The 15093-nt window shown below is 57.9% G+C and overlaps 1 protein-coding gene across 1 annotated transcript; it reads left to right on the plus strand.

Annotated features, from left to right (window-relative positions):
- The first annotated feature begins 779 nt into the window (after positions 1 to 779).
- RBPMS (RNA binding protein, mRNA processing factor) lies at positions 780 to 15079 on the plus strand. Its single transcript, XM_050320448.1, has 10 exons — positions 780 to 813; positions 1486 to 1844; positions 7677 to 7754; positions 7953 to 7991; positions 8087 to 8149; positions 8909 to 9059; positions 9711 to 9841; positions 11464 to 11533; positions 12756 to 12861; positions 13487 to 15079. The coding sequence occupies exons 1-8, from the start codon at positions 780 to 782 to the stop codon at positions 11524 to 11526; spliced, it is 918 nt and encodes a 305-aa protein (XP_050176405.1). The 3' UTR covers positions 11527 to 11533; positions 12756 to 12861; positions 13487 to 15079.
- Positions 15080 to 15093: the final 14 nt, after the last annotated feature.

Here is a 15093-nt window from a genome sequence, read left to right on the forward strand (position 1 = left end):
ACAGCCTGGTGGTGTGTCCCGGCACAGACATCAGTGCCTCAGAAGAAATTCCTGTAGGAAAGAGAGAGGGGAGAGAATCAGCAAACGCTGCAGTGGAACCCCAAGTTCTGTAGGATGTGGGGTTGGGGACAGGGGGTTCAAGGCATGGAAGTGGTGCAGCACCCACTGGAGCCAATCAGATTTTCTCCCTCAGTTCAGTTTCATGGCTACCAGAAATCCAAACCTGCCAGCTTTTTGGTTTGTGATTCCAGCCCTGGCTCCAGCGCCACTGGGGAACTGCAGCTCTTCCCCAAAGCCGAGTCCAAATAAGGGTTGTGAATATTGTCCCATCTGCTGTCCAGACAAAGCTTTTTGTGGTGATGCCCGTGGAAGTGGAACATTCATCTGTCCAGCTTCTCCCCTCATTCAAAGATAAAGGGCTCTTTTGCTGGGAATCCACTCCAAAAGCAAGAGGCTCCAGCAGATTGGGGTGACTAGATCAGTTCCTCTGCTCTGGATTCCCTCTGGGGGTCACATGTCCTTGTAGCCAGGCACTTCCCGCTCCCCCAAATCCAGCTGGCACAGCTCGCTTCCATCTCCCTCCCGGCACGAGAGGTTCTGCTCTGTAAATTGCCACTGTGGGGAGGCTGCAAACCCGTCGGTGGCTGGGCTGGGTCCCCCGGGGCAGCCGGCAGGACACACAGGCAGCTGCCCCCAGGTCTGTTTTGGCCGCTGAGGCGCAGAAAGGCGAGCTGTGACCTTAACTGCCCGTTGGGAACAAGCCCCGTGCCATCGGCAGGATGTCCTCGGCGTCACCTCCGGTCTCCGTGCATTGTGCGCAGGCAGCACCTGCTCTGGACGCAGCTGCTGGGCCTCACCCCAAGGGTCTCTGTCACCCTGCTCCGGAGCTGAGCCTGTGGGACCACAGCTCCACCCGTGGGGATGTGCAGGGCTGGGACAACCCAAATCCAGGCTCTAGGATGAGAGGGAGCAGGGTGCTAGGCCCAGCACGGGCTCAGCTAAAGCCCAGCCTAAGCAGGGAGGTCAAATGCAATCCTGGGGCTGGGGGAGGAGGGACTGACCCCCCCAGGTGGGCCTGGTTTGGGTGATCAGCCCCCACTGCTCCCCCCACTGCCCCCAGTCCTGCATCCAGTGTCCCCAGCACTGTCCCCTCCTCTGCCCCACAGCCGTGATGCATCCGTGTCCCTGGATCTGTGCCCCATGTCCCCAGCCGTGTGGCCTGTGTCCCCAGGACTGCATCCATCTCCCCAGCCTTGACTTGTGCCCCCAGCCTGTGTCCGGTATTCCTGGGACTGCCCCATGTCCCCAGACCTTGTGCCCTGTGCTCATCTCCCCCTCCTTGTGCCTTGTGTCCCTGGCCTTGTGTCCTGTAAGCCCAACCTCAGGTCCTAGACTATGTCCCATGTCTCCAGTCTTGTCCTGTGTCCCCAACCCGGCGCTCAGTGTCCCCAGACTTCTGTCCTGCGTCCCCAACCTTGTGTCCAGTGTCCCCACCCTGTGTCTTACGCTCCTGGGACTGTGTCCCATCTCCCTACCCCTGCGTGCCGAGTTCCAAAACCCCGCATCACGCGTCCCGTGTCCCACCTCCCGAGCTCCCGACCCCGCGCCCCTCCATCCCGCCGCGTCCCCCGTCGCCTTCCGCCGTTCCGCCGCGCCCCCGCCTCGTCCCTCCCCGGCCCCGCCGCCCCGCCCCGGCCCCCGCCGCCGCCGGGACCAGCCTCCAGCGCCGCCCGCCCGGACGCGGCTGCCGCCGGCGGGACGAAGAGCCTGGCCGGTCGCACCATGAGCAACCTCCCGCCGACCGGGAGGGCGGCCCCGCCGACACCGGCCTGCCCGAGGAGGAGGTACCGGGGACACACACACGGGGGTTTGGGGCGGAGGAGGTCCGGCATCTTCGTCCCCACCCGCGATCCCCGGGGCTGCGCTCCGCGGGTGCCCACTACCCAACTACCCAGGATGGGAGGGGGGGTCTTCGCCGAGGGGGTCTCATCGGCTTCCGCGGCTCCAGGTACGCGGGGCTGCTGCGGGGGGACGGGGATGAGCGGCGGGGAGCGCATCCCCGCTCCTGGGGACGCCCCCGTCCACCGCCCGCATCCCCCCGGGACTCCCCGCAAACGCCCCTCCGCCTCCCCGGCGGGGACCTGCGAGCACGGGGAGCTCCACTCGAGACACGCAGCTCCGCGGGGGAGTGAGGGGGCAAATCAGGCTCCCCCCGGTCCCGGGGCCGGTGCCTGGTGCTGCCGGTGCCGGTGGCTACCGCGCATCCAGTGGCTACGCGTCCCTTCCCGTGGGTCTCAACCCAAAGATGTCCGAAACATCTCCCCACGGGAGACCAACCCCACGCCCCGCCAGTGTAAGAGCTGGCTTTCTGCGTTCCAACCGCAAAGTTCCTGGTTTTGCCCGTGACCTTGAGATGGGAATTTGGACTTTGGGAGGGTGAGAACGAGAAGATTCCGATCTGGGATCTCCTCTTCCTTCTTGCCCTCCACCCCACGAGCTGCTCCGGCAGGTCCTCCGCCGGCTGGTACTGGGGTCCCTGGTTGATGGCCAGCGCTGGGATCAGCGCAGCTCCATCGCCTGCTGTTGCCTACCTTCATTTGTTTGTTCCAGAGGTGGCTCTGGCCTCAAACTTCCAAAAGTTTCCTAAATAATGGGGAGTTTTTCCGTCGTGGCCTCGCGGGGTGTGTGGGAGATGACGCTGCCGGGTCCCGCGGCTGTGGCTCGGTCGAACGTGGCAGTGGGAGACATCCGTGGAGGCCTGTTGCCTTTCCGCAACGGCACGGCATGTGCCCCCCTGGCTGGATCCGGGGGGCCAGGGGCCGGCTGTCGCACTGCTTGCCCTTGGGGAACCCCTGATCTTTCCATGCTGGACATGGGGAGTCCCTGGAGGGGAGGGCTGCGAGGTGCCAGGGTCACCCGCTGTGCCGGGAACACGTTAGGAGGGCGATGGCCAAGCCGGGCTCCTCCGGTGCCAGGCAGGTATTTTCCCTGCAGGAGTTTTTCCCAGCCCAGGCTGGAAGAGCCGGTGCTGTCGAGTATTTGCTTAAGCGCAGGGGAAGGGGGTTGCCCGGCTACTGCGCCGCACCTCTCCCCTCCCAGGGCTTGCCTTCCGGGCTCCTGCCCCCCCAAAATAGAGTGAGAAGCAGCCCCTGTCCTGGGGAGGTCAGTCAGGGTGCTGCCAAGCGGGAAAAGCACTCACTTCAGCCCCGCTCCTCCTGCCTGCTCCTGGCACCCCAGGGGAGCTGTGAGCCAGGGGTTCCCCACGGAGGAGTCAGAACAATTTGGCAAGGCGGTCACGTCACTTTGGCGGGCGAGAACGGCATGTAAAAGGCTCGGCGGAGGCCTTATTTGGTAGCGGAGCGGCTGCGGAGAGCCCGGTTCGTGGCCCTCGTTCCCATCCCATGCCAGATCCCTCACCCCGGGGGACCGTGGCGTGGGGAGGGAACCCCAGGGGTGGTACCTCCCCAGGGGGGAATGTGCCCAGTGCGTGGATGAAATTTTCCCCTGTGGCCCCTGTGTCTCATCCCCCCGTGCTCATGCTTCCTTTCCCCCTTGAAGCGTGGGGTCCGGAGGGTTTTGGGAGCAAAGCCGGGGTGGGACAGGGCCGTGTGTGACCCCCGCCTGATCCCGCCGCTCCTCCGCTCTGTTGCAATCCCCCATCTGCTCCCTTGGCTGCTCGCTGCCTTTTCCTCCGCCGCTTCCTCGTTCCAGCCCCGGCAGCTCTGTACTCGCTCTTCCCCAAGGGCTGTTCCTGTCCTCCTGTCCGTCGCCGGACGTTTGTCTGCCCCTCTGGACAAGCGGCTACGGGGTGGTGAGGCCGGAGGCTGATCCCGATCCTCCCGCATTCCCCGGGCGGAGGGAGCCGGCATCCCTCGGCCTCAGCCTTGTTTATGTCGGGGAGTTTTGCGGGCTGAAGGCATGCGTACACACAGCCCGGGAATCTAAACCCAGCCGAGGAAGACGCTCCATTAGCCAAGAGAGTATTTATGCCAGGACTAATCCCGGCGGGGCCGGAATGCACCCCGCCGCGCGGGGGGGGACAGCACCCCGCTTTGCCGGGAATGGGGTGCGGGGGAAGGAAGCTCTGCTCGCCCTGTTCCCTGGCTCCACGGCAGCCCCGTGCCATCGCCCTCCCGCTCCCGCCGGGATCCGGCTGGCCGGCGGTGCCTCTCCGGCGGCGGGCAGTCAAGCGGATAATCGGCTGGTGGAGAATTAAAGCGAGCCCCGCTGGAAGGGGCGGACGGACGGACGGACGGGAGCCGGGGCTGAAGGAGGCGATTAAATGCCTCGTGGATGAATCACCCGGATGCCTCCCGCCTCCCCCCCGGCCTGTTAACGTTTACCGGGGGTGGTTTGGGTAGGGGCAGGGGACCGTGACCGTGCTGGTGGGACACCCGGCATCCCTCGGGGCACCGCCGTCTGATGGGGGTCCGAGGCAGGGTAATACCTCCCTGGTGCTTCCTTACCTTCAGGAACCTTACCTGTGGCTTAACGTGCAGAGAGGAGGAGGAGGGCTGCTCCATCATGGATCTCCATGCTGGGGCCATCCTCGATCCATGCTCCTCTCCTCCTCGACCCCAGCCACCTCCTGGCCCAGGCCCTGACTCTCCTTGCATGTCTCCAGCCCTGACCGTCCCAGCAAACCCCCCTAGATCCTTTCCATCATCCCTTAAACACCCCAGACTGGATAGGGAATTTCAAGGACAACAGAAAGGGATGGTGGGATGTATAGGTGAGAGGGACAGGCCAGAAGTGGGATGGAGGTGCCTTCTGAGGGAGGGTAGCAGAGACGAAGAGGAGACTTCCTGCAGGGACAGTAAAAGCCAAGAGGGCACAAACCAGGAGCAAGGTGACAGAGGTGGGATCCAGCAGCCCTGGCAAATCTGGGAGCTGTGGGGTGCAGCGGCAGGAGCAGAGGAGGACTGTGGAAGGGGACTTGGAGTGCTCCTCATGATGTCCCGTAGCTGCCATCCCCATGGAAAGATATCAAGGTGGTCACCTTTGAGGTGCTGCACCTGTGGCCAGCAGCTTCCCAGAGCAAACATCGGCACTTCTGACCTGGAGAAAAACCCTTTGGTTTCACCCCAAATGGTAAGGAGGAGAGATGGAGAAATGCTCCACCATGAAGAAACTGAAAAATGTTTGTACAGCAGAACTGAAACTCAACAGCTCGGGCTGTCCAAAAAAAAAAAAAAGTGGGGGTGTTTGGGCTGCAGGAATTCCAGGCTCCAGCGCCCTTCGCTAATCCTTGCTTGGGAGCTGTAGGTCTGGCCCCATCCCATGAGACACTTGGGAGCAGGCGCCTCACCCGATCCGCCTCCCAGAAGGGGTCATTTTTCCCCATGGAAGAACATATGCTTGCCTGCTGGCTGATAAGGCTTTTTTTATTTTCCCACTCCAGAGCAGGATTTTGCCCTGATAGTGTTTCTGGTGATGGTGACTGAATCCCTGGGATCTCTCGGCACAGGAAAACCTGGAGCAGCTCTCTGGGAGCCGAAGCTCCCCTTCCATTTAAGGGCAGGAGTAATATTTCTGCTAAAATCCTTCCCTTGGCAAAAGGATATCCGTCCAGCCTGCTGGCATTATCCTGAGGAAACTCCCTTACTCTGCCAGCCTCACCTGTTTGTTCCCCAGGGAAAGGATGCTGTTTGCACAGGACCTGCTCGAACATCCCTGTGGCTCGGTACACCCCAGGCCCGTTTTGTGGGGTGCAGATGAGGAGCACCCACGTGCTCGTATCCTTCCTTCCTCTCCCAGGCCTTTTGGGGCTGGAAACCAGCTGGGGGATCCTTCGGAGCCCTTCTCCCTCTCGCCGCTGTGTAATTTTATGTATTCAAACTTGGCCGACCCCTGTTTGAACTTCCAAAGAAAACAAATCATTATGGAAGTGAAGCCCTTCTTCTGCGGGGCTGAATTTCGGAGGGTTCCTCGGGGTCTTTTCTCTGTCCCATCTCTCTCTCATGTGGCTTTGGGGATAAATGATCTGGCAGGTTTGGGCTTGTAGGGTTTGGATTTCAGGGATGCTGAAAACTGGCAGTACCCCCTACCTGCCCCCTGGAGCTGTCACCGACACCTCTGGTGTTCCATGTAGCTCTCCAGGGAGAGGAGAAATGAGAAGCCAGCTTGCCAGGATTGCTTCAGGGATCATGGAGACAGGGGACACCATGCAGGGATGCTCACAAACCCAGCTGGGAAGGTGGATGCGTCCGGAGAGCCAATTCCCTGGATAGCAGCCACGCTTAGTTGGATCTGTCTGAAAGGAAATATTTTTTCCCCAAGGAAAGGATAAACTTGCTTTCTTTACACTGAATTTCATGGGCACAGCCCCTGCTGGGAGAAATTTGGGCACTGTCTCCATGGGGAGACAGAGCCGTATTGAATGCCTTGGGATGCTCCATCAGCCTCTCATCTCAGGAGACAGCAAAAATCTGGCAGAGGTCCCCCAAGGTGCTTTGGGGGGGCTTCCAGCCCACCCTGGATGGCTCCACTGGAGGGGACAGGCTACCAGGGTGTGTCTGCGTGCAGCCCTGGCTCAGGAAGGGGTGAGGACACCCCTGTGCTGATCCCATCCGGCCTGGATGCTGGTACCTGCAGGAATGATGATGATGGTTATGATAATGCTGGTACCCAGGATGGGTATCACCAGGGCTGTTGGCACAAGGGCTATATGCAAACAGCTCGAGTACCTTTTGTTATTTAACAGATACAGGTCAGCCAGAGGTTTTGTTCCACAAAGCAGGAATGTTTGCTGCTCCCAGGCTGGGAGATGGGGGAGATAGCTTATCTGCAAGAGAAAGAAGAAATGTCAGCAGAAGAATAGGCCTGGGCTGGCTGTTTCTGGCAGTTTCCCAGGTCTCTTTCCCAGGGAATGGGGCAGGCAGGGTGCCTGGCCAAAAATATAAAATAAAATAAATCTACATTTTCCTCTCCTCCAACCCAAAGTGTTCGGATGAGATTTTGTGGATGAGGAGAGGGGGAACTGACAGGAGATCCAGTTCCCCACATTGCTCTACCAGTTATGAGCTGGTTGTAAAGCAAAACCATCCCAGCACAGGGTTTGCCCATCCCTGGGGAGCCCCACATCCCGCCTCGGGGTTGGTGGGAGCAGGATTTCTGCCAAACACACCAGCTCTGAGGATGCTGCACATGATCCACCACAAACATTAGTTCCACCAAAAAGGGTTAAACCCCCTTAAAACGTGACTTTTCCAAACCAGGGACAAGCTGCTTAAACCCAGCCCCCTCCAAACCAGGGCCAGTCCTCCAGGAGGAAGAGCTGGGATTTGCTTCTTGAAGTCCTTAATGAGCTGCTGCAATTAAAGTGAGACAATAGGCATTGTCTGCAGAGTCCTGGATCCGCTGGGGATGCCGGGACAGATCCTGTTTGCCAGACTGGGGTAGGAAGGTGCTGGGATGCTGGAAGCCTTTTCAGCCCAGAGAGCACTCTGTGAGGTGAGGACAGGTCTCTGTTACCTTTCCATGGTGCCTTAGCAACTTCCTTTGTGGCTACCTGAAGGATGGGGACACCCCTCCCAAAAATTCTGCATCACTCAATTGTGGCTTAAGGCTTTTGGCTGCCCAGGAGGTTCCCTCTGGGCTGGCATTGTCCCTCTGGCTGCAGGAAGCCAAGGTAGGGATGAAGAGAATCCCCAGGAACCTCCTTTTTTCTTTTCCAGGTGAGGACACTCTTTGTCAGCGGGTTACCTCTGGACATTAAGCCCCGGGAACTTTACCTGCTCTTCAGACCCTTTAAGGTACCAAACTGGGAAGGGAAAGGGGGGCTAGAAGTGTGGGGCTGAGCCCTGCCCCAGCCCCATGACTGCAAACAACTTACTGGGATCTGGGAGCCTGCTGGTTCCTCCCCCAAAATCTAATTAAGTCAGTTTATTCAGTTATTATTATTTAATTGTGAGGATCTCCACCGAACACCCTTTTTTATCCTTTCCTTGCAGGGGTACGAGGGGTCTCTCATCAAACTCACCTCCAAACAGGTAGGAGCCATTCCCTGGCACCACCAGTCCCTGGGGTGAGGGGGGTCCCCTCTGCTCCCCACCTGACTATGAGGGCTCCTCTCCTTCCTCCACAGCCCGTGGGCTTTGTCAGCTTTGACAGCCGCTCCGAGGCAGAGGCGGCGAAGAACGCACTGAACGTGAGTGTGCCCGGCCTGGCTGCTCCATTTTCCCATTTCCCCCCTTGTTTTCCTGTCTCCAGCTACTCCCTGAATTCCTCCACGCTGGGGATGTGCAGCTCCCGTGCTGGCCAGCCCCATAGCATCCCCATCCCTCCAGACAATCCCATCGTTGTTTCTCACATCCGCATCCTCCCTCCCAGGGGGCTGCATCCCTCTCACCTTTCTCAGGGCCATCCAGGAGGGCTTGAACCCTCAGGATTGGAGCCTTAGATACAAATACAAGCGAGAGGCACCATTCCCAGCCTCTCCTGTTTGTTCAGCAGGAAAAATCCCAGCAAAATCTGTGAAAGAAAAGCAAATCTCACTTTCTTTTAGCAGCTCCCTTCTACCTCTGTGGGTTTACCTGGAAATAGTCAGAGGCAGAATCATGTGGAGCTGGTTCTCCTGATTCCTCACCAGTTCTCCCTGGGTTTGGTTTGGGGTTGTTTTTTTCTTCCCTGTCTTCATTTTCAATGTAAAACTTCTTTTCTTTGGCTCCGCTAATCCCTCTGGATAAGAGCTTGGCCTTGCGGGATGCCGACTGCCAAATATGGTGCCGATGCTAAAGATGCTGGAGGAATGCGAGCTGCCTCGGGGCCCGGCAAATTAGCTCATTTCAAGGCTGAAAGTTGAAAAAACCCATAAATAACTGGGGGAAGAGTTATTTTTGCTGCGGGGGCCGGCACGCGGCAGCGCTCGCCCACCCGCCGTGCCTCCCCCCCTCCTCCCCTCCCGCAGGGCATCCGCTTCGACCCCGAGATCCCCCAGACGCTGCGGCTGGAGTTCGCCAAGGCCAACACCAAGATGGCCAAGAGCAAGCTGGTGGGCACCCCAAATCCCAGCACCCCCCTCCCCACCGCCGTACCTCAGTTCATCGCCCGGGAGCCCTGTGAGTACCGGGGCCTGCAGCGCCAGTAGGGTTTGAGGTGGCAGGCACTGGGCGCTGCCCCCATCCTCGGGAAAATTCCTTATTCAGGGAATGTGATGTCATGCGGGGTGCTGGAAGGAGCAGGAATACCATGGTGGGGGGGTGGCGACGGGGAATGCCAGGTCCAATTGGAACCAGCGGCTCCTGCTTGCTGCCAGGAGTCCCCAGAGGAGGGGACCCTGGGACAGGTGATAGCCAGCCTGGCACGGTGCCTGGGAGTGGGACAAGCCTAAGGTGCTGCTCCTTCGTGCTGGGCAGTTTCCCTGTCACATCTGGGGGTCTCAGCAGAGGCCTCAGCAATGTCCTGCTGTGAGTGCTCCATACCTGTTTCTGCCTCTGGAAGAGCTTTTCTTGCGTGGACACCAGTTCCTCACCTCACTGTTGTGCACAGGCTTGAGCCACATTCTCTCCTCTGCTGGATCTCTGGGATCACTAAACCTTTAGGAGACGATGAGCCCAGTTCCATTTTGGCTTTGCAGGTCGGCTCTTGGTGGTGACATCCCTCACTTCTCCGGGGGAAGCTCTTCTCCTTCTTCAGGGGGAGAAGGAAGGACATGGCGGGGGTGGCAGCCCTGTGGTCACCGTTTAACTCTCCCTCTTCTTCTCTTGCAGATGAGCTCACAGTGCCTGCACTTTACCCCAGTAGCCCTGAAGTGTGGGGGCCGTACCCTCTGTACCCAGCGGAATTAGCACCTGCTCTACCTCCTCCTGCTTTCACCTATCCCGCTTCACTGCACGCCCAGGTAATTCCGACCCATCCGCCACCACCGCTCACCCTCCCACCCGCCCTGGACCCCCTTCCCCCTTGGTGCCCGCCGCACCACTAACCTCTGCCCGGCTAACAGGCACTCACTCCCTGCCCCCTGAGACCTAGGGACGGCTCCCAAATGGAGCTGAGCGCTGGCAGGGGTCCTGCCTTTCCCCAAACACCTCTCTCTGCCTTCCTACCTGTGCTGCCACCCGTGGTGGGGCAGGTGGGGAGGGAGGGAGGGATGGATGGGCATGCTCTCCGTGTCCGGACCATTCCCATCACTCGTTGCCATCCGGCTGCTGGTGTGGTGTGGGATGGGGGCTCCAGAGCCCCTGGAGCATTGCTGGGATGTGCTGTGCTGGACATGGGGTGTGAAGCCAAGCAGCTCTGACGGGGAGGAGAGGGGAGCGAAGCGCAAATGGAGGATCCATCTTTTATTGACGAGGTGCTGCCTTGTCACAAACGCTTTCTGCCGGCTGCCAACGCTGGTGGCCCCTGATGGCAGCACGTGGCTGTTAAAAATTAACCATCCGCCTGGGAGAGGAGCTGGGGAAAGAAGAGAACAAATGGACATGGAGGAGGAAGAGGATTTCTTCGCAGTGCCAGCCTTGCAGCACCATGGGGATGCCGGGAAAAGACCCCTGGCAGGAAGGGGGAATGGGCAGCTGCCTCCCCAGCATCCACACCGGACATCATCTCAGCTTTTGCTCCTTGCTGCTGGCTCTGACTTGGTGATGAGTAGGAGGAAATGAGCACACAGAAACTGATTAGCTGGATAAAATGCTTCCAAAAGGCTTTTGGCCCTGGCCCACCAGGACTGAGCCAGGTTATCCAGAGCCACCATTGCTGGGAGCCGGAGCAGCCAGGGGCTGGTTTGAGTGGGAGGGTGTGGAAAAGCGCTCGGCGTGCAAACCTTGGATGAAACTCCAGCTCTTTGTGCCCTGCTGCTCATAGGAAGAGCAGCAGTAAATATTATTGCAGCTACGTACACGCCTTGTCAAATAACTGCTAACAGGCAGCACCTGCCCTGCTCAGGGAAGCGACAGCGAAGGAAACGGAGGCTAGACAGAAGAAATATTACCTGATGTGCAGTATCATCATGAGGGGAAGCACGGTGGTGGGCACCTTTCCCACCCCCCTTGCAGCTGCCAGTGTTGCACGTTTGGTGGAGGGCACGGGAGACAGGTGCCACTGTCCAAACTGGAGCTGCTTGGCTGGATCCTGCTGAGACCAGGACCTTGGAATGGGTGGGGGCTGACTTGGTGTTATCAGGCAGAGCACTGAGCACCATGTGCTGGGTTTTGGCATCTGATGTTTTCCGCCCTGTTTAAAGCAGGCTTTTGAGAAGCTGCGAGGGATGAGATCACTCCTGCTCAGTGGGATTGTGGTGCTGCTATCCCAGCTCCATCCTGCTGGAAGCAGGGATGCTGGGGGCTGTGCTTGGCCCCAGTGTTACTGTCCCAGTCCGAGCCGGGACAGCTGTACTGCTTGTGCTCTGACCTCCCTCCACCCTGTGCCTGGGGAAGGCCGGGAAAGAGGAGCCCAGAGGCAGCTGGATCTTGCCAGGGTGGGCAGCCACCCCCCTCTCACCCTGTGTCTCCCTTGCCTTTGCAGATGCGCTGGCTCCCTCCTTCCGAGGCTGGTTCTCAGGGCTGGAAGTCCCGTCAGTTCTGCTGAATGCCGGGTGAGTGCCACCATCCCAGTCCCATCCTCCTGTGCTGGCTGGCATACACCTCCACCCTCACCCTGGCCTCCTCCCCCCACCCCACGACTCCTGAGGTCTCCAGCAGCTCAGGGTGGGTGGCCAGACTATTGGTGAGGCCACTTTCCAGCAGGCACCCTTAAGTGCAGTTGCCTTCCTTGTCCCCGGGAAGGGGATGTCCCTGCCACCATTCACCCCTACACTTTCCCAAATGTGCCAGGGCAGGATGGAAAAGGCATCCTGCTGGGGAAGGGGTGTAGTGATAGAAAAGAAGGCAGCCCCAACACAACCATCTCATTAAACCTTAAAGAAAACTCTCCTGGCAGCATCGGGTGGTGGGGCTGCCAAAACAAGAAGCGCAGCCTCGACTGAGCAGCCTGGCTGGAGGGAGGGACCGATCCGATTCCATCTGGGACCTCTTCAGATGGAAAAAGCCTTGCAAGACATGCTCTGCAAATAACTCGGCCTCTTGTGGATAAATAAACAAAGGGGACCCAAGTGGAAGAGGGGAAAGAGGTTCACTGGACGCTGAGCACTGCCTTACCCTGTGATCCCAGCCCACCCCGACCATCCTGGTTGGGAACCATCCCTGCACGCTGCTGATCCCTGCTGGGAAGGCTCCTGCTTCCACACCCAAAGCTCTGATATCGGCTGCCCATGCTCCCATGGTCACTCATCCGGGAGGGCAGGAGGCCCAGCCCTGGCTGCAGCTGGACCCAGACTTGGATCCACAAAGAACTTACCGGCTATTTTAGGCCCAGCAGATAAAAATAGGGAGCAGCGAGGCTTTGGGAACCAGTGGTTCTTCCAAAATATGCACCGTGCCAATGTTTCCAGATAAAATGTAAGCAGAGCCATATTTGGGAAGGGGAGGCGAGTGAATCCTTTGGAACAGGTCCACCAGCCCACAGCACCACAGCAACACTGGTAGTCACAGTGGGCAGTGAGGATGGAGGGTTGGGGACCTCCCGGCTCCCTGCCAGGCTCCTCCACCTGAGAAGGGCACAGCCCAGGGAAGGGTTTTGCTGCCAGCCTGGCCCTGTCCTGTACTTAATGCCTGGAGCTCATCAGGGCAGGGCTGAGGTGAAAACCGTCCCCTTAGGAAGCTCTGGCTCTGACCACTGTGAAACCGCCTCTCCCCACAGCACAGCGACCTCAGCCCCCATTGCCAGCGTCCCTCACCCTCCGCTGTGTCCTCCCACAGGTCTCAGGTGTGTGATGGTGGCCTACAGTCAGTCTTGTGGGTATTAGTGGAGTCTTCCAAGGCGGCTACTGGGGTGACGTGCTCTCCGCCGGACCACAGTGTGCTGGTAAGGCCGGGATGGGGTCCAGCTTGTCCTGTGAGCTTGGCTGCTTTGGGGAGGGGGTAGAAGGGCGAGGAAGCCAACGTGATGTCCCCGAGGGAACAGGCAGCGAGGCAGGCGCGACCCTGGGGTTGATCCCTGCAGGGTGGCATTGCCGCTCCCGCTGCTGCCCTGCCGGAACCACGGCCCTGCCATTCCCGCCTTTATCGCTGTTATCTGGGGCGAGGGTTTCCACAGCCAAGGAATGCCTCTCAGCTTTGAATTACCCCTGGTAATCTCATCTCCGTCCTCGCTTCCTGCCTTGGATCAACAGAGACCGAATTCCTCTTAAGTGCAAAATTCAACTTAACTCTCAGCTTCCCAGTTCAAACCCCAGGGGCTTCAGCCACACTGGGAGGACCAAACTGGGTCCTTTACACCTGGGATGCCAACAGTTTCTCTGCACAGGCATTTCCCACCTTGCCTTTCCCTGTCCTTGGAGTGAGGTCTGGGCACAGATTTCCAAAACAAGTCTCCCTCTCCCCTACACTGTGGCACAGGAGCTTCCCCATGAAGGAAGAGAGATGAATCACAGCCCCTTTTTCCTCCGTCACAGCTGCCTTTTTTTTAACACCTCTCTCTGTTGTTACAGGCTTGAAAAAAAAACCTCACACGAGTTTGGATTCCTCCAAGACTTTCCCACAGCCTCTATCACACATCTGCTCTCCTAGAAGAAAAAAAAGAAGAACATTACCTAGTAATAATATTTTCCTCTTTTACACTGTATATTTGTAAGGAAGAGTGTGTTGCTCCTGAAAGCATGGTTTGACAGGCATTGTTGTAGTGTTTGAACTTTTCAAACAGAACCATAAGAAAGCAGACTACAAAAAAAAAAAAAAAGAAAGAAAAAACAACAAAAAATGGAAAAAAGAGCAAAATGAGAGCAAAGTATTTTTGTACCAAAGCTCCTCAACAGGACAATCTTACACCGGGTCGGACCACAGGTTTTGCGCTTGACTTTGGAAGGCGTGTAATTAAGAGTCTTATTATCCCCCTGGCCCTGTCAGCTGCATGTCGAAGGCACGATGTTCACGTGTGTGCGGATGTCGAGACACACCATGTGGGTTCGTAGGAATTGTGCTCCCTCCGGCACAGGAACTGTGCTCCGGCCGCGTCGGCGGGACGTCTGCGGACACTACAGTATTACTGTCCTCTTCCCAGTTGTACCAAATGACAACCAGGCAGGACAATCAGGAACTTTCTTCTTCCGGTGTTTTTTGTACCTTAGGGCTGTGTTCGTAGCTGCTGTGCAAAGCTTCCGCGGGGTGCAACGGCTCGGATCAGGGATGGGCACACGGCCCGCACATGTAGCAAGGTGACAATTTGCCTCCTCCTCCTCCTCCTCCTCCTGCCATGGCTGCTTCAAGCTGTTACAGGCAACGTAAACTGCTGTATGAGAAAAACTCCTGCTACGCCGAAGCGCTGGACTGGGGTTTTAGCACCGAGGTTATGCTGGTCTGGCTGCTCGCTGCGTGGCATTCCCACGTTTCCATGTGCAAAGACAAGAAGGGAAGCTGCCAACGCCCTTTATGGAGGTAGTGTACCAGCAGAGACTGCTTGACGTACTAGTTGCTCCTTCTCCTTGCCCCAGGAGGAATTTGGAAAAAGAAAAGAACAGAGCAAACCAACCCAAAACCTCAAATCAGGTCTCAGTTTCCTGCAAAGGGAGGTGCAAAACTCCTCCTTCCATTGCCTTCCCCGTCCTCATTCCAGCTGCAAGGAACACTGAGCTCAGCCGCTGCCCAGGCCTCACTGTAGCCGGTTTCCCAGCTGTCCGTGGCCTCATTCAGCATCATCACCTTTTCCTTCCTCCTTCCTCTTGTCCTGCGGGTGGGCCAAAACAAGACAGCTGAGGTTTCGGCTGTTGGGGTGGGGCAGGGTGATGAGAAAATGGGATTTTTCGTGCTGGGAAACCGTCCCGTTGGAGTCTTCTGTAAAAAACGGGACTGATAAAAGTGATGTGAGAAGAAATCAAATCCAAGACAAACCTCAGAGCGGCTCTAAAAGGAACGATACCGGCGTTCCCAAGTGACAGACTAACTCTTTTAGCAAACTATTTCCTGTACTTTGTGTTGTGGAGAGGAGAGAAGCTTCCACATTGTCTACTCCGCTTTTGGAAATATGTTTAAAGGTACTTTTCTATTGTAATTTTCTAAAAATAAAACCGGTGATTATTATAAGTTACGTGCAGAGCACGGT

The sequence above is a fragment of the Myiozetetes cayanensis genome, unplaced genomic scaffold, assembly GCF_022539395.1.
Source record: "Myiozetetes cayanensis isolate MyiCay16 unplaced genomic scaffold, myiCay2020 scf24, whole genome shotgun sequence".
Classification (NCBI taxonomy): Eukaryota; Metazoa; Chordata; class Aves; order Passeriformes; family Tyrannidae; genus Myiozetetes; species Myiozetetes cayanensis.